The following is a 14696-nucleotide window of genomic DNA, read 5'->3' as shown; positions in this document are numbered from 1 at the left end:
AAATTTTGAGAGCGGGGGACAGAAGAGGACAGCCCCCTCTTCTCCCACTGAAAGCTTGGCCTTGAGCCCAACAAAATACAACGGCACTTACAGCGTCAATTTCATTCAGGGCCTTCCACTGCTCGTAGGGCAGGTCGAGAGCTTCTGCTGTCTGGATGGTCCTCTTGAGCTGGCTGGTCCAAACTTTGAGGTCTTTCAGGTTCTGCTCCTGGACAAAATGGCTCAACGCACTGGAAAACTGAAGACAGGAGGGGAAACGAAAGGAAATTCTTAGCGTGAATTTCTATTCCCAGATGCTCCCAAAAGGACAGTGCCCACCACAATAAGAGTCTCATGCATGGCTATATGGGGACGGGACTTTACTGGACGAAGTAGAGTCACAAGATAATACCCAGTAAGTTTTGTTCCTGAGTTTTCTTCCTACTGGTACACATGGGGGGGGGGGGAGAGAGATGATGATGATGTGCCAATCGCAGCAGGAAATGGACTACCACACCTGCAACATGGCGGCTAAAGGGGGGCAGGTATTTTTCCTGCTTGACCATATGAACTGGAGAGCGTGGGATGACACCTCCCACCCCCCGCAAGGAGCTTTTTTTGTCATGTTATCCTGTCTGATAAGTGAGGCGGAAGAGTCATCCCAGAGGTAAGGGCTGTCCTTCAGAGGTTTCAGTAATGGTCTGGCCCAACCTGATTTTCTATTGTTTTTATTTGAGACTAAGAAGGACGGACTGTCACGGAGTCCGGTTGCAAGCAGGAAAGGAAGAAGAGGAGTTTGGATTTGATATCCCGCTTTATCGCTACCTGAAGGAGTCTCAAAGCGGCTAACATTCTCCTTCCCCTTCCTCCCCCACAACAAACACTCTGTGAGGTGAGTGGGGCTGAGAGACTAGCCCAAGGTCACCCAGCAGCTGCATGTGGAGGAGCGGAGACGCGAACCCGGTTCACCAGATTACGAGTCCACCACTCTTAACCACTACACCACACTGGCTCTCTCAAAGGAGGCAGGCAGAGGTTGCTGATGCCCCCCACTGCACAGAGCTAAGTAGGCACAGGACTGCAGCACATTCAAAGGCAACCAAGCCTCTCCGCTCCCAGGCAAAGGACTCCCTAGACGCCTACCTTCTTTCCCCTCCAGGAGAGCCCAGAGTCTCCCCCAATCTTTCCCTTGACGTTGTATTCGCTCTCGCCGTGCCGGCACAGGTAGATGGTGCGAGGCTGGACGTGGATGTTCATCAGGTAGTAGACTATTCGGCTCTGGATGTGGTCTTGCACCCTGTTCACAAGGTACCTCCGGCCAACGTCAATCACTTTGATCAGCGACAGGTCTCTGGGAGGGGAAGACGTGCACAGCCGTCACTCAAAAGGCCCGCCAACCCCAGGGGAAAGGCAAGTTCAAGAGCTGCAGAACCCGCGGGTGGGAATGTACAGAAACCATGGAGCACCGAATCGGGGAATCGTAGCGCATCCTTGCGCCAAGTGCTAAGCCCAAGAGCAGGTGAGCTTCAAAAGTACCCAGCAGCCGCTGCTGAGGTGTTATCGAAATTCTGGTAGGAAATGCAACGCTGGTGCCTAATATCCTGCTTGATCCTATGTATCCAGGTGAGGTATATTGCATTATTATGTTACGGAGCGTGTTGTTAAATAATTCCAACAGATTCAGGCACACCTAGCTCTGCAAAGTCTCAGGTTGCTAAAAGCAGGGGAAACCACACACACACCCTCCTTTCCTTCTCAGGTGAAAGCAAACAGCTTCCCTGCCGAATCCATGCTTCTAAAAGCAGTCCTACCAACCCAGACATTCTTCCAGGAAGGCAATGGGAAAAGCTTCGAAATTCAGAGTTTTGCAACAAAAATAACCCCTTCCCCAGAGTAAGCTTCCATGTAAGCACATTCCAACAGGTTAAAACCGAGGAAGTGCTTCCCGGTTCGGTGTACCTAAGTGACTTCAGCGGGAATTGTAAGTTCACTGAAACTATTTCTAAGACAAAACAAACACCAGAGAAGTGCCTTTCACACAACTTGGCAGCCAGCTTTGGTCGCTGGAAGAAAAGGCGAGAAGCACAGTTTCCTCACCTGTCGTAGTCGTCTGGGTCCATAGGTTGGTAGCTCGCTTGGTAACAGCTGATTCTCTTCATGAAATCTTCCATCGCGTCAGCAGAGTTGCAGTCCTTATAATCTGGGCTGGACAACTTGACTTCCTGAAGAAAAAGTGCACAGGGTCAGGAAGCCAGCTGTGAAAATCAAGATGATATTACAGAGGAAATATTGAGGAGAAAATGCAAAAGCGGGATTGGCCTGAGCTGATCATGGCTGTTCCCTCATCGGCCTGACAGAACAAGGCGGACTGGCGCCCGTCACTCAAAGCCAACAACAGGACAAAGGAAGCTTCAACAGGTATCTGAAGAAGTGTGCATGCACACGAAAGTTCATACCAAGAACAAACTTAGTTGGTCTCTAAGGTGCTACTGGAAGGAATTTTTTTATTTTGTTTCGAACAGGACAAAAGCGAGGCAAGACAGCACCTGAATCCTTCTAACAGGTGATTTTAAAAGAGGATTAAATGAATTGATGGTGGATAAAGCTCTCGCCCTGTTGCTTTGTCCATGGAGTTTTCTTGGCAGGGATACTGGAGTGGCTTGCCGGTTCCTCCTCCAGGTGGATCACATTTAGTCTAAACTCTCCACTATGACCTGTCTATCTTGGGTGGCCCTGCATGGCATAGCTCATAGGTTCCCTGAGATATTCAAGCCCCTTTGTGACGACAAGGCAGTGATCCATGAAGGATCACTTTGGCCAACTCATGAGAAGAGAAGACTCCCTGGAAAAGACCCTGATGTTGGGAAAGATGGAGGGCACAAGGAGAAGGGGACGACAGAGGACAAGATGGTTGGACAGTGTTCTCGAAGCGACTAGCATGAGTTTGGCCAAACTGCGGGAGAGATAGTGAAAGATAGGGGGTGCCTGGCGTACTCTGGTCCATGGGGTCACGAAGAGTCGGACACGACTGAACGACTGAACAACAACAAAGCTATCCCAGCTACTAGTCATGGCAGAGGTGTTCTCTGTCCTCTGTCGGAGGCAGTATGTCTTGCTGGGAATCACAGGCAGGGAGTGCCATTGGTCCTGGTTGCGGGCACACAAAGAAGCTGACCACAATGGCTATGCTCTGCCTCCACAGACAGAGGAAACCATTGCCAGAAACTACAGGAGGGGAGAGGGCTCTTGTGTTCGAATCCTGCTTGCTGGTTTCCCATAGGCATCTGGGCTGGCCACTGTGAGAACAGGATGCTGGACTAGATGGGTCAGTGGCCTGATAAGTTCTTGGATTTAGGATGTAAGGGAGGGGAAGGGAATAAACAGCCCCAAACACAGTACTCGGCCACCGCAACATCACCCCTGTTCCCACATGTACAAAGTGACTAAGAGGGTGAAACAGCAGGACTTGCTTAACAGAGGCTAATGTTTGCTGGCAAGGAAAATATTTCAGCTGGGGCAGCAATCAGCCAGCTCTTCTTCCTAGAAGTCAAAAATTAAAGAGTCCAAGAACTCTGGCCAGGCGGGAGATCAATTTTAAAGTCTTCAAACAGTTTTATTAATATAGAAGCAAATTCCAGTCGAAATAAATTACAGGACAAGGCCCTGTTTCGCTAATTCTTCCTCAGCTGGAATGTTAAGAAATCCTACGTTAGAAATAAATATTATAATACTTTAAAGGACTTATATACATTATACCCTTTCATGAAACCATTAGTTATGCAGTTTATACCAAACTAAATCCATAATTTACACAGTATGTAACTAACAAAGACAGCTTACCTAGATTTTCACGGTCAAGGTGTAGTAATGGTTTCATGAAACTAATGTCCTTGGATTCTTTTAATTTTTGACTTCTGGGTATTACCAAGAACTCCAATTTCTACATCTCTTCTTTCTAGCCAACCCAGCCTATTTCCGGCTCTGGGTGCCTATTTCTAAATAGCTCTTACCAGCAAGACCCCCAGATAGAAAGAGAAACTCTAATGAGAAGTACCTAATATACAAGAGAAATTATATAGCTACCTGGATTTGGCAAAATTAACAGAATTGATAAGAGGTGGTAGTAATCAAAAATTTAACCAAAGTTGGGAGAAATTTGGAATATATATGAAAAAACAGTGCCCGAATATAAAAACTTGGATCCATTTCTAATTTTCTGTATTGGTAATAAGGGGAAGGGAAGATAAGAAGTCGATAAATTCACAAGAAGTTTGGTTAAGTGGTTGGGAAATGCAGTACCGAGTAAATTAAGCAACCCGAGAGGAGGGCAGGCGGAAGCCTAAGTAAAGTTTACAATCAGGTATTATGATTTATGACTAATTTTGATTGGTTATGATTTATTTATTTAAATAGTGAATATTGATATCTTATTAATAGAATGAATGAATATGTATGATTTGTTTTTTTAAAAAAAAATCTTTTGGTGTACTATGGTTTTGTGTGTGTGTGTGTGATGTTTGTTTTGTTGTGTACTGTTTTTAATTTATGAATGTTATAATTCTCAATAAAGATTTATTTATAAAAAAAAGAAAAAAAGAAAGAGAAACTCTTTTCTCACACTTACCATAATGTTTGTAGCGACGACAGACGGGTCATTGCAGACGGATTCGATGAAGAACACCTGAAAGGAAGAGGACACCTATGTGTGTGTGTTTAAGGCAGGGAATAAAAACCACGCAAAGCTGCTTGGCCCATCTAAGACCTCTTTCTCTGGCAGACATCGGCTGTATGAGACCTCAAGCAGAGAAGTCGCCGTTAGCCCTGCCAGCTGAAAATCCTTCTTGCAACAGGAGATGCTGGGAATCTGTCCTGGGACACTGGGCACCAGGGTAGATAAAAATCAATGATTTTTTTAAAAAAAAATTAAATTCGGTTTTTTTTATTTAAATCAGATTTTTAAAATAAAATGCTTTTGGAGGGAAAATCTTTCTGAAGATAGTTTTCTACTGAAGTTACATTCTAGTCCAAAGGCTATTCATCAGGAAATAAGGATTTGTTTTAAGTTTTTCATGTGTGCTAAAACTCAGCCTAAGGGTTGTTTTGTTTTGTTTTAAATTGTTTAACCACATCAGTTAACAAACATGGATACATAGGCTATAATGTTGTTTCAGTTAAATAAATTGTTTAAATTGTTATTAAGGAAACCGGTTGTTTTTCTCCTTCCAATAAAGTACAGCAGAAAAGTTGTCCAAATCTAAACAGTTCACTTATTAAACCTTACAATAATTTCATAATTATCTGTCAGTGTATTTCTAATAGTATAACCAAATCAGTAATTTTTGATATAACTGTAAAAACCACTCTGAAAATTTATTATTCCAAAAATGAAACCTTCAACTGGTTGTAAATATTAAGATTAAACGAGCAAGAATGATTCTTTCTGTAAAAAAGAATTTTTAAATCAAGTCTTACTGACTAGTGATTTAAATCGTGACTTAGATCAGGGTCAACAACCTTTTTCAGCTGTGGGCTGGTCCACCGTCCCTCAGACCATTTGGTGGGCCAGACTTTATTTTTTGGGGCCGGGGGGAATGAACGAATTCCTATGCCCCACAAATTACCCATAGATGTATTTTGAATAAAAGGACACATTCTACTCATGTAAAAACACACTGATTCCCGGACTGTCCACGGGCCAGATTTAGAAGGCGACTGGGCCGCATTCAGCCCCCAGGCCTTAGGTTGCCTACCCCTGATTTAGATTGTGATTTAGATCGATTTGATTTAAATCAAATCCACCCTGCTGGGCACCCAACGCTTTGCCCGTGATCCCACTTTTCTTAAGATTTAGTGTCAGGAGTATAACGTATTCCTGGACACCGCAGAGTTAGACGCAGACTTTTCTGGAAGCTTCTGGCTGTTGTGAAATTGACTAGACAGCTCAACGCAGGAACTCAGCAACTCATGGATAACTATATACAGTATTTATTGATTGAAGCAACTAGCATCCATAAGTTACTATTTACAGACTTTACAAAAGAAACAAAACATAAAATCTTTTCCTCTCTGTCTCTCTCTCTCTCCACACACTCACCACACAGCTCTCACACAGAGCTCACCTTATCAGGAACTCACTGACCAATCACAGGTCGTTGCTAAGGGTCTGAGAGAGAGCAGATCTGGGCTTTCTGCCAACTGCTAATTGCTTGAAGATAACAGCTGCATTTCTGCACGTAGGCAACTCTGAAATCTCTAACACTTTTGGTACCCAGCCATGACGCTGCTGGCCCCATGTGTTTCAAGGGAGCCTACAACATGTGTGGGGTATTGGAGCCTTAACTCGCCTACCCCATCCTCTGCTGTCAAGTTTGATAACTGACTGGCAGGGCCTGCAACCAACCGTCCCACTTTCAGCCCTGCTGCAACTTGGCCCACCCCACACCTGATACCACACCTGACCATCACGTGTGGGGCTGGCCGGCCAAATTAAGACTGGGGGTTCCCCATCACTGTGGGGACAGCAAGAGCTGTGGAACGAACTCCCTTGGGGGTTTAAAGCAGAGGTTGGGTGGCCATCTGTCATGGATGCTTCAGCTGAGATTCCCGCACTGCAAGGGGGGTTGGACTAGATGACCATAGGGGACCCCTTCCAATTCCATGATTCTATGTGTCACCCACTTTGAAAAGAAAACAACAGCATCAATACAATGATTGCTCAGGTCCACCCATCTCCCAGGAGAGAAGGGCGGCATTCAGACCCGTCGACGGCCAAGAGCAGGTCCAGAAGGCAGAGCTGCAATCGTTTACTTTCGCTCAGAAATACGCCACTTAAAACAAAAACACTTACTTTGAAACCATTTTCTTTGGCAAAATGCAAGATCATAGATCTTCTCTCACGTGTGGTGTTTGTAGCATCGAAAACCTTTGAGGGTGGAAAAAGAAGAGAAATAATGTCATGGGGTTTGTTTGTTTTTAATTGACATGCACTTACTTTGAAAGGAGGGGTATAAATTGGCTTGGGGTGGTTACTGGCTTGTAGCAACGTGGAAGTGGGTTTTTTTTAAAAAAAAAAAATTATGGCACTTGCGTTGTGGAATACCCTCTCGGCTGAAATATGAGAGGCCTCATTACTATTGGCATTCGACCGGCTCCAGAAACATTCCCCCTTAGCAGATCTTCTGATTTTATTGTATTAACTTTTTGAAAACCGTTCCAATTCTTATGGTTTTTTTCTTAATTGTCCGTTTTTACTGTATATTTTAATTAAGGATGTTTTACTGACCCAATGGAGTTGTGCTTGTGGGTTTTAATTCTGTATCGACTGTATTGACATCTGCTTGGAAGTTATTTTGGCATATAAATTAAATGTTATTTCAATAGAAAGTTATGCTCCCAGGGTGGCGAATAAAGCATCAAGAAACCATGGAAGCATAATTTTTTTAAAAAAAATTGGGGGGGAGAGGCTAATACAGGATATAACCCAACAGAGCAAACTAAAATATGATGAGTCCATTCAGACATACACTAAAATAAAAACTGTTCGAAAAGAACATTAACCGTTCTTAAAAGCATGGGAAAACAATTGCTGGGGAGGGGGGCATTCCATTTGCTTTTTTTAAAAAAATGGAACCACCACCAAAGGACTGAACACAAAGCAAATGGTCTCCCACTGAGCTAGAACCCATTAGGGCTCTTATGGTCTTAAGCAGGGGTCCCCAAACTAAGGCCCGGGGGCTGGATGCGGCCCAATCGCCTTCTAAATCCGGCCCGCGGACGGTCCGGGAATCAGCGTGTTTTACATGAGTAGAATGTGTCCTTTTATTTAAAATGCATCTCTGGGTTATTAGTGGGGCCTGCCTGGTGTTTTTACATGAGTAGAATGTGTGCTTTTATTTAAAATGCATCTCTGGGTTATTTGTGGGGCATAGGAATCCGTTCACTTTTTTTTTTTTCAAAATATAGTCCGGCCCTCCACAAGGTCTGAGGGACAGCGGACCGGCCCCCTGCTGAAAAAATTATGCTGACCCCTGGTCTTAAGCCAGAGTGCAGTCAGTTTCTGTAGAGCACAAGACTCTTAATCTCAGGGTCGTGGGTTCGAGCCCCACCTTGGGCAAGATTCCTGCCTAGCGGAAGAGTTGGAGTAGATGACTCTCGTGGTCTCTTCCAACTCTAAAATATTCTACGATCCTACCTGTTAAAGAAAACAAGTGTATTCCCTCTTACTTTGTAAGTTTAAGATACAGTGGTGTAGGCGGGGTTATCAATTAAAAGGGAGATAATCGGCACATCCCTGAGCTGAATTGTACACAGGAGGGCCTTTTCCCCCTGGAGACCAGCTGTGGACATACGGCCTCAACAGGAAGCTGCAGCCAAGCTGCAGAGATAATCACATCATTCTGCTGGCAACTGGCTAACAGGAGGCGACACTCACCGCAATCTGGCCACCTTCCTCGGACAGGTACAGTTTGACATCTCGCAGGGCAGCTAAGGCACATTGCCTGCAACAACAGAGAAAAGGTGCGTTCGGGGCATTTCGAATCACAGCTTTCGCAGGAAGCCCAAGGGCCAACTGGCCCCAATCACGCTACCCCAAAAAAAGACACGGAAAGATGACATTCCGTCCATCAGCTCCCAAAGCCTTCCCACCCCCCAGGAGGGAACCCTGGTTTGTCCCCACGCTTGGCTCTTTGTCCCAGTCATCCCCCCCCCCAATGGGTCTGCAGGGTCCGTCAATGCCCTCTACTGATGTTGGCAAGAGCTCTTTGAGGCCCATATGCAAAGTCCATGCAACCAAGAGGGCACCTTGATACTTCTTATATTGGCGTGGGGATAACAGAGCACACTGGAGAGACCTCCCAACCAGCACTGAAACACACCAACTCCCAAAAGTCAAACTTTCAATTCAACGAAAGAACAGAAAGTAAACAAACAAACAAACAAAGAACCAGGATCGAGGAAACACAGCCAGACTTACTTGCGGACTTTCATAGCCTCCTCATTATCAGGACGAAAGAAGTTGTAGGAGCTGTAATGCTTCACAGCCTCGCGGCGATACTCCCCGACATTAAACACTGCAAGGAGAAAGGAGGAGAGTCAGGGCGCCTGCACTTTTGTGAAGGGAGAAAGACATGCAAACCCATGAAATTCAACGAACTTCTCTTCCAATAACAAGCTGCATGGGTCGGGCTTGCAAACAGCCACTTGCCTGCTTCAATCGGGTCCCGTTTTTTTTGTAAAAGCAGATGAAAATGTGGCTTATTTTCCTCCAGATGAGTGAAAAGCATAGATACATGCTGGGTTGTGGGTTTGAGCCCCACATTGGGCAAAAAGATTCCTGCATAAGTAGGGGGTTGGACGAGAATAAGGGGTGGCCAACTTCCAAGAGACTGCGATCTACTCACAGAGTTAAAAACTGACAGTGATCTACCCCCTTTTGGGGGGTTCAGGTCAAAGTTGTTGAGGTTTTTTTTATGTAGGAAAGTCCTGTTTTTTGGGGTTCATGTAAAAGTTGTTGAGCTTCTTTAGGGAGGAGGAAAGCAACATTGAGCTTTTTTAGGAAGGAAAGCCCTGTTTTTTCGTGCTTTAGGCCATTTTAGGGGTGCAGGAGAAAGATGTTGAGTTTTTTTAGGGGAGACAAAGTTTTTTAGCTTCTTTGGGGGAGCCACTGATCTACCGGTGATCTACCACAGATGTCCAGTGATCTACCAGTAGATCACGATCTACCTGTTGGACATGCCTGGACTAGATGACGCTCGGGGTCCCTTCCAACTCCACAATTCTACGATTCAATGCTACTAACATATTTGTCGACCTGCAAGTGATTTCCAAAAGAGACTGGTATTTGACAGGTTAGCTCCGTCTCTCTGGTTTCACTTTGGGAAAGACCTGCACTGATTGGTGGACATAACAGAGGTTTCCCAACATGTTAGCCTCTGAAACAGGTAACCAAACTCCCCAATAGTTTGGTCAGCGGTCCAGTTCCAAGAACTGACTTTGGCGCAGATGCAACATGCATCAAAATGCAACTCAACGTCATGCCGCACGAGAAATTATCAGAAGCTGTAAGAGCAAAAGAATAACCCTGCTGGATGAGACCAAAAGTGACTTAGTTCAGCATCCTACTTCCCCAGAACGGCCAATGAAATACTGTATCTAATGCACCATCAAATCTAATGTGCACCTTAATTTGGCCAAAAAGGGTGCACATTACAATCGAGTAAATACGGTACTTCTTAGAAGCAGGACCTGTTGCTCCCAACACAGGCACCCAGGGGCTTCAACTATAAAGGCTCAAGTTAGCCCAGAATCTCACCTTTTGTGGGGACGCCGATCCAGTTGAGGTAGCGGGTCAACTTCTTGGAAATGTAGGTTTTCCCACGAGCCGGAAGGCCGACCATGACGATCACAGTGGGGGAATTGGTAAGCTGCGGGCCGCATGCTATGGACAGGTGAAGAAGGGAGAAAAGGAAGAAAGAAAACGGCTGTTGAAAAGGGAGACAACTATTGTCATATTAATACTACATTATTATTATTATTATTATTATTATTATTATTATTATTATTATTACAAAGGCAGGCAACTGGGATCACAGAATCAGAGTTCTAGAGTTGGAAGGGTCCCTGAGGACCATCTTGTCCAACCCCCCTGCAATGCTCGAGGAATATGCAGCTGTCCCATACAGGGACCGAACTTGCAACCTTGGCATTATCAGCACCATGCTCTAACCAACTGAGCTATCTAGGCTAGCCAGCACAGCTGGCCCAATGGAGATAGTGGAGCCTTGCAGCCAAGAGTCGAAGCTGTAAGCTAGGATCTCTGCCCCCGTTCCACCTCTGCCATGAAATTAACTCAGCAGCTGACCACAGGCAAATCACCACCTCTCAGCCTCAGTCCCTCTTTCTGCAATATGGGGATAAGGGTAACGGGACCCCTGACCATTAGGTCCAGTCGTGTCAGACTCTGGGGTTGCGGCGCTCATCTTGCGTTACTGGCCGAGGGAGCCAGCGTACAGCTTCCGGGTCATGTGGCCAACATGACTAGGCTGCTTCTGGGGAACCAGAGCAGTGCACGGAAACGCCGTTTAACTTCCCGCCGGAGCGGTACCTATTTATCTACTTGCACTTTGACGTGCTTTCGAACTGCTAGGTGGGCAGGAGCTGGGACCGAGCAACGGGAGCTCACCCTGTCGCGGGGATTCGAACCGCCGACCTTCTGATCAGCAAGCCCTAGGCTCTGTGGTTAAACCCACAGCGACACCCACGTCCCTAATATGGGGATAAAACAGACCTAATTCCCAGATTACCAAGAGAATGTGTGCAAAGCAATTTGGGACATTCAAAAAGCATTATGTGAACGTCCTGATCGCATATCAGCCTTTTCTACTGCAGCCTCGAGACAAAACCTGCTAGACATCAAGGATCAAGGCAGTAAAAAGCCTGCCGACTCATCCTTAAGACTGGGACACGTGCCAGACGAGACAACCAAGCGGCAAGGACACCCAGGAAGGAAGCATGATGCAGCAGCCCAAATCTCCTGCTGTTCTGCAACATATACACAAGGGTTTGTTTGTGCAGGGGACACCTAAGGAATTGTATTCAGAGCCCAACTCAGAATTCAGCAGCCTAAGAATTTCAAGTTTCTGCCTCTTGCAGGTCGCAAAAACAGGACTTGAAAATGGCAATACTCCCCCTGAACCTTAGAAGCCACTCGGAGAAAAAGCCTAAAATTCTAGAGAAGTGTTCCTTCCTTTTGTCTAAGTTCCCCTGACATGCAAGGCGCAAGACACAGGTGTTGCTAAGAAACTCTGAAGATAGCAAGCTGGCTGTCACTCAACAGAACGGAAACTCATTTCTTTGCGACCCATTATTTCCACTGGTACTCTCCCAGAACTTGGCACAAGAGGGCCTTGTAAATCTCTGGGTTTGGTCCTCCCTACCTGCCACATCGCTGTAGCAAAACAAGTGTTAATAGTCCTTAAAAGTGCATTGGCATGAGAGCATGACAGCAAAAGGATTCTTGCCAAGCCATCTCTGCTGGTTTGGGGAGGCAGGAGAAGAGTTCAGGGCAGAATGATGAGCAATTGGCACCCAGTCCGCCGTGATGGTGCCTGGGGGAGTTTCACAGTGGAAAGCCATGCCAAATCCAATGAAAAGTTCCTGCCTTCCTTTCTGGCATTCCAAGCATCTCTGCCGAGAGGTTTCACACAGCAACAAGGCGGGTCCTCCTCCCAAAGGAGGATGGCAAGCATGTGATGTACGGAAGAGCCTCGCAGCATGAAATGTAGGAGCACAAGGGTGCTGCCTTATACAGAGTCAGACCTCTGGGCCATCTACCTCCGTATTGTCTGCACGGACTGGCAGCGGCTCTGAGGCTTCAGCTAGCAGTCTCTTCCAAGTCCTACCTGGATGTCAGGAATTGGGTCACAGCAATATCGAGATACTGAAAGCACAAGCCCTACGTCACCAAGGGGAGAAAGCCAGGAATAAAAAAATCCAGGCTGGGTTCATTACAGGGTGGATTTGATTTAAATCAAACTGATTTAAATCACGATTTAAATCACTAGTCAGTAAGGCTTGATTTAAATCACAGTTTTCTACATAAAGACTAATTCTTGCTGGCATAACTTTAATATGCAAGTAGATGAAGATTTTTAGAATAACAACTTTTCATATTAGTTTTTTTTATCCCCAGTTTAATAGGTTAATCATTCATATTTGGACAACTTTTCTGTTGTACTTAGGAAGGAGAAAAATAATCATTACCTTAATAATAACAATTTAAATAGATTTATTAGATCCATTCCACTCCAAACAATCAGAAAAATATTGTTTCTATTCTGTTCACTGAACTTCTTGAAACTTAACACTGAAGGGGTTGATTCTGTATTCATAGGCTTGTAGGACAATAGGATTAAGGTCTTTTTCTCAACTCTGTTCATGTTATAACATTTTTGCTGTGAAGAAGAGGCATGTGGTCTCTGCTGAGTCAAATTCAGTTTTGAGAACTGCAAAAGTAAACCAAGCATCTGTGATAATATCTTGTAGGCAGAGAAACTGCCCAATAATTTTACAAAAACCTCTGGAAGAGGATAAATGACATTGTGAATGGATTAATGGAATTTATTTACCAAAAAATTAAACATATACAGCCTTATTCTACATAATTAAAAAAACTAATCTTTATTTCATGATTGAATAACCTTTAGATGGTAATATATTTTCCCCAAAAAGCATTTTATTTTTAAAAATCCAATTTAAATCAAAAAATATGATTTAAATCAAAAAATCATTGATTTTTATCCACCCTGGTTCATTATCAGCCACTTAACAGGACAACCTTTCCTCTTTGCAGTTTTGATGCTTCAGGACAGCAATGACCCAGAAGGACTTGAAGTCCTGTGTCCTTTAAGAGTATGGGGGGGGGTGAAATAGCAGCATAGCCAGGTTCTCTTCATTCCTGTGTCCCCACGCTCTTCCTGGTAGGTACCACTTACCACCCAGGAGTGGTGGAGCAGAGGCATAGGACCACTTTTAAATTCCATCCTCTTCCAAGGCTCAGATGTAGGGATTTGGGGCCAAGTGCATCTGTCATTAAAATATTACTGGAAAGCCACGCTCGAGTGCTTGCTTCTGCTTCGTCGAAAACTTTTTTCTTATTTTGCTCCAGGCTTTGAATGCAGTTAAGTGTTTTCTCAAAGCACAGCAAGCCTCCAAGCTTATCCAGGATTTTTTTAAAAGCCTTTCCAAAATGCTACACGCTAGCAATATATATTTTCCACACATAACGGAGGTTGCCGAAAAAGTGGGGTGCAGGGATGTGTGGGGGCCTTGCATCAGAAAGCATTAGTGCACGTATTTCAGAAGGAGGGATGTAAGAAAAGGTTAATGTTGGGGCTCGGTCGTTTGTGGCTGGTTCAGTCTTTTGGAGAAAACTTAAGCAAGGAGAGGCTTTCTTGAAAAAATTAATGCTACAGGACACAATGTGGTCCAGGAAGGATATTGCATCATTCATCCTCAGAAGCATGATCTAACAGGGGCATTTCAAACACTGCAAGTCACTCCAGACAGGCAACAGACCCAATAACTGGGACACACAATCACATTTCCCAAGGAAGAATATATTAAGTGTTTGAAGTCTGGAGGGGGAGGTAGTATATAACAAAGGCTCCATAACAAATATATAAAACATTGAGATTCCATGCAGCAAACCAGCAGTAGTTCTGCATTCACTCCCTTCTAAACTAACGGTCAGAAAGAATCTGGTCTGGGTCTGTAATAAATTTCATTTCATTTCAACGGTCTGAAAAGACCTGCAGATAAAGGACCCCTGGACTGGTTAAGTCCGGTCAAAGGCGATTATGGGGTGCGGCGCTCATCTCGCATCTACACCTGTACTCATACCTGAAGCGGCTGAAATTGCCAAGAAACTCTGGCAAGTACCCAGAAGCAATTCTATGGAATTGGGGAGTCAGGCCATTGCCAGCTACACTTCACACTGCAACATTACACAAAAGAGACAGCAGGCACTATATATTCTGTACCAAGGGGTTGGTGGAAGGGGGGGGGGCGCAACAGCACTTTGAAATTACAATGCAATGGTTGAGTGTAACATCTTTAAGTGGCTCTTTCTGTCTGCACATGCCACACCAGTGCAATCTTTGAAAGAGAGAGCTCTCTCCAACGCCATTCTCCTCCCTTGCCACCCGCACGTCATCTCT

The 14696-nt window shown here is 44.9% G+C and overlaps 1 protein-coding gene across 5 annotated transcripts in view; it reads right to left on the bottom strand.

Moving 5' to 3' along the window:
* PFKFB3 (6-phosphofructo-2-kinase/fructose-2,6-biphosphatase 3) overlaps positions 1 to 14696 on the bottom strand; it is a 69139-nt gene that overhangs the window by 13700 nt on the left and 40743 nt on the right. For all 5 annotated transcript variants that reach the window (XM_033162212.1, XM_033162208.1, XM_033162210.1 and 2 more), the window contains exons 2-9: positions 10292 to 10417; positions 8954 to 9050; positions 8411 to 8477; positions 6827 to 6901; positions 4604 to 4660; positions 2077 to 2201; positions 1123 to 1330; positions 92 to 238 (exon numbers count right to left, since the gene is read on the bottom strand). In XM_033162212.1, coding sequence (XP_033018103.1) covers positions 92 to 238; positions 1123 to 1330; positions 2077 to 2201; positions 4604 to 4660; positions 6827 to 6901; positions 8411 to 8477; positions 8954 to 9050; positions 10292 to 10417 — 902 coding nt within the window. The remainder of the gene's footprint in view (positions 1 to 91; positions 239 to 1122; positions 1331 to 2076; positions 2202 to 4603; positions 4661 to 6826; positions 6902 to 8410; positions 8478 to 8953; positions 9051 to 10291; positions 10418 to 14696) is intronic.

Source organism: Lacerta agilis, chromosome 10 (assembly GCF_009819535.1).
Source record: "Lacerta agilis isolate rLacAgi1 chromosome 10, rLacAgi1.pri, whole genome shotgun sequence".
In the NCBI taxonomy this organism is placed as follows: Eukaryota; Metazoa; Chordata; class Lepidosauria; order Squamata; family Lacertidae; genus Lacerta; species Lacerta agilis.
This window is presented reverse-complemented; position numbering and strand designations above follow the sequence as displayed.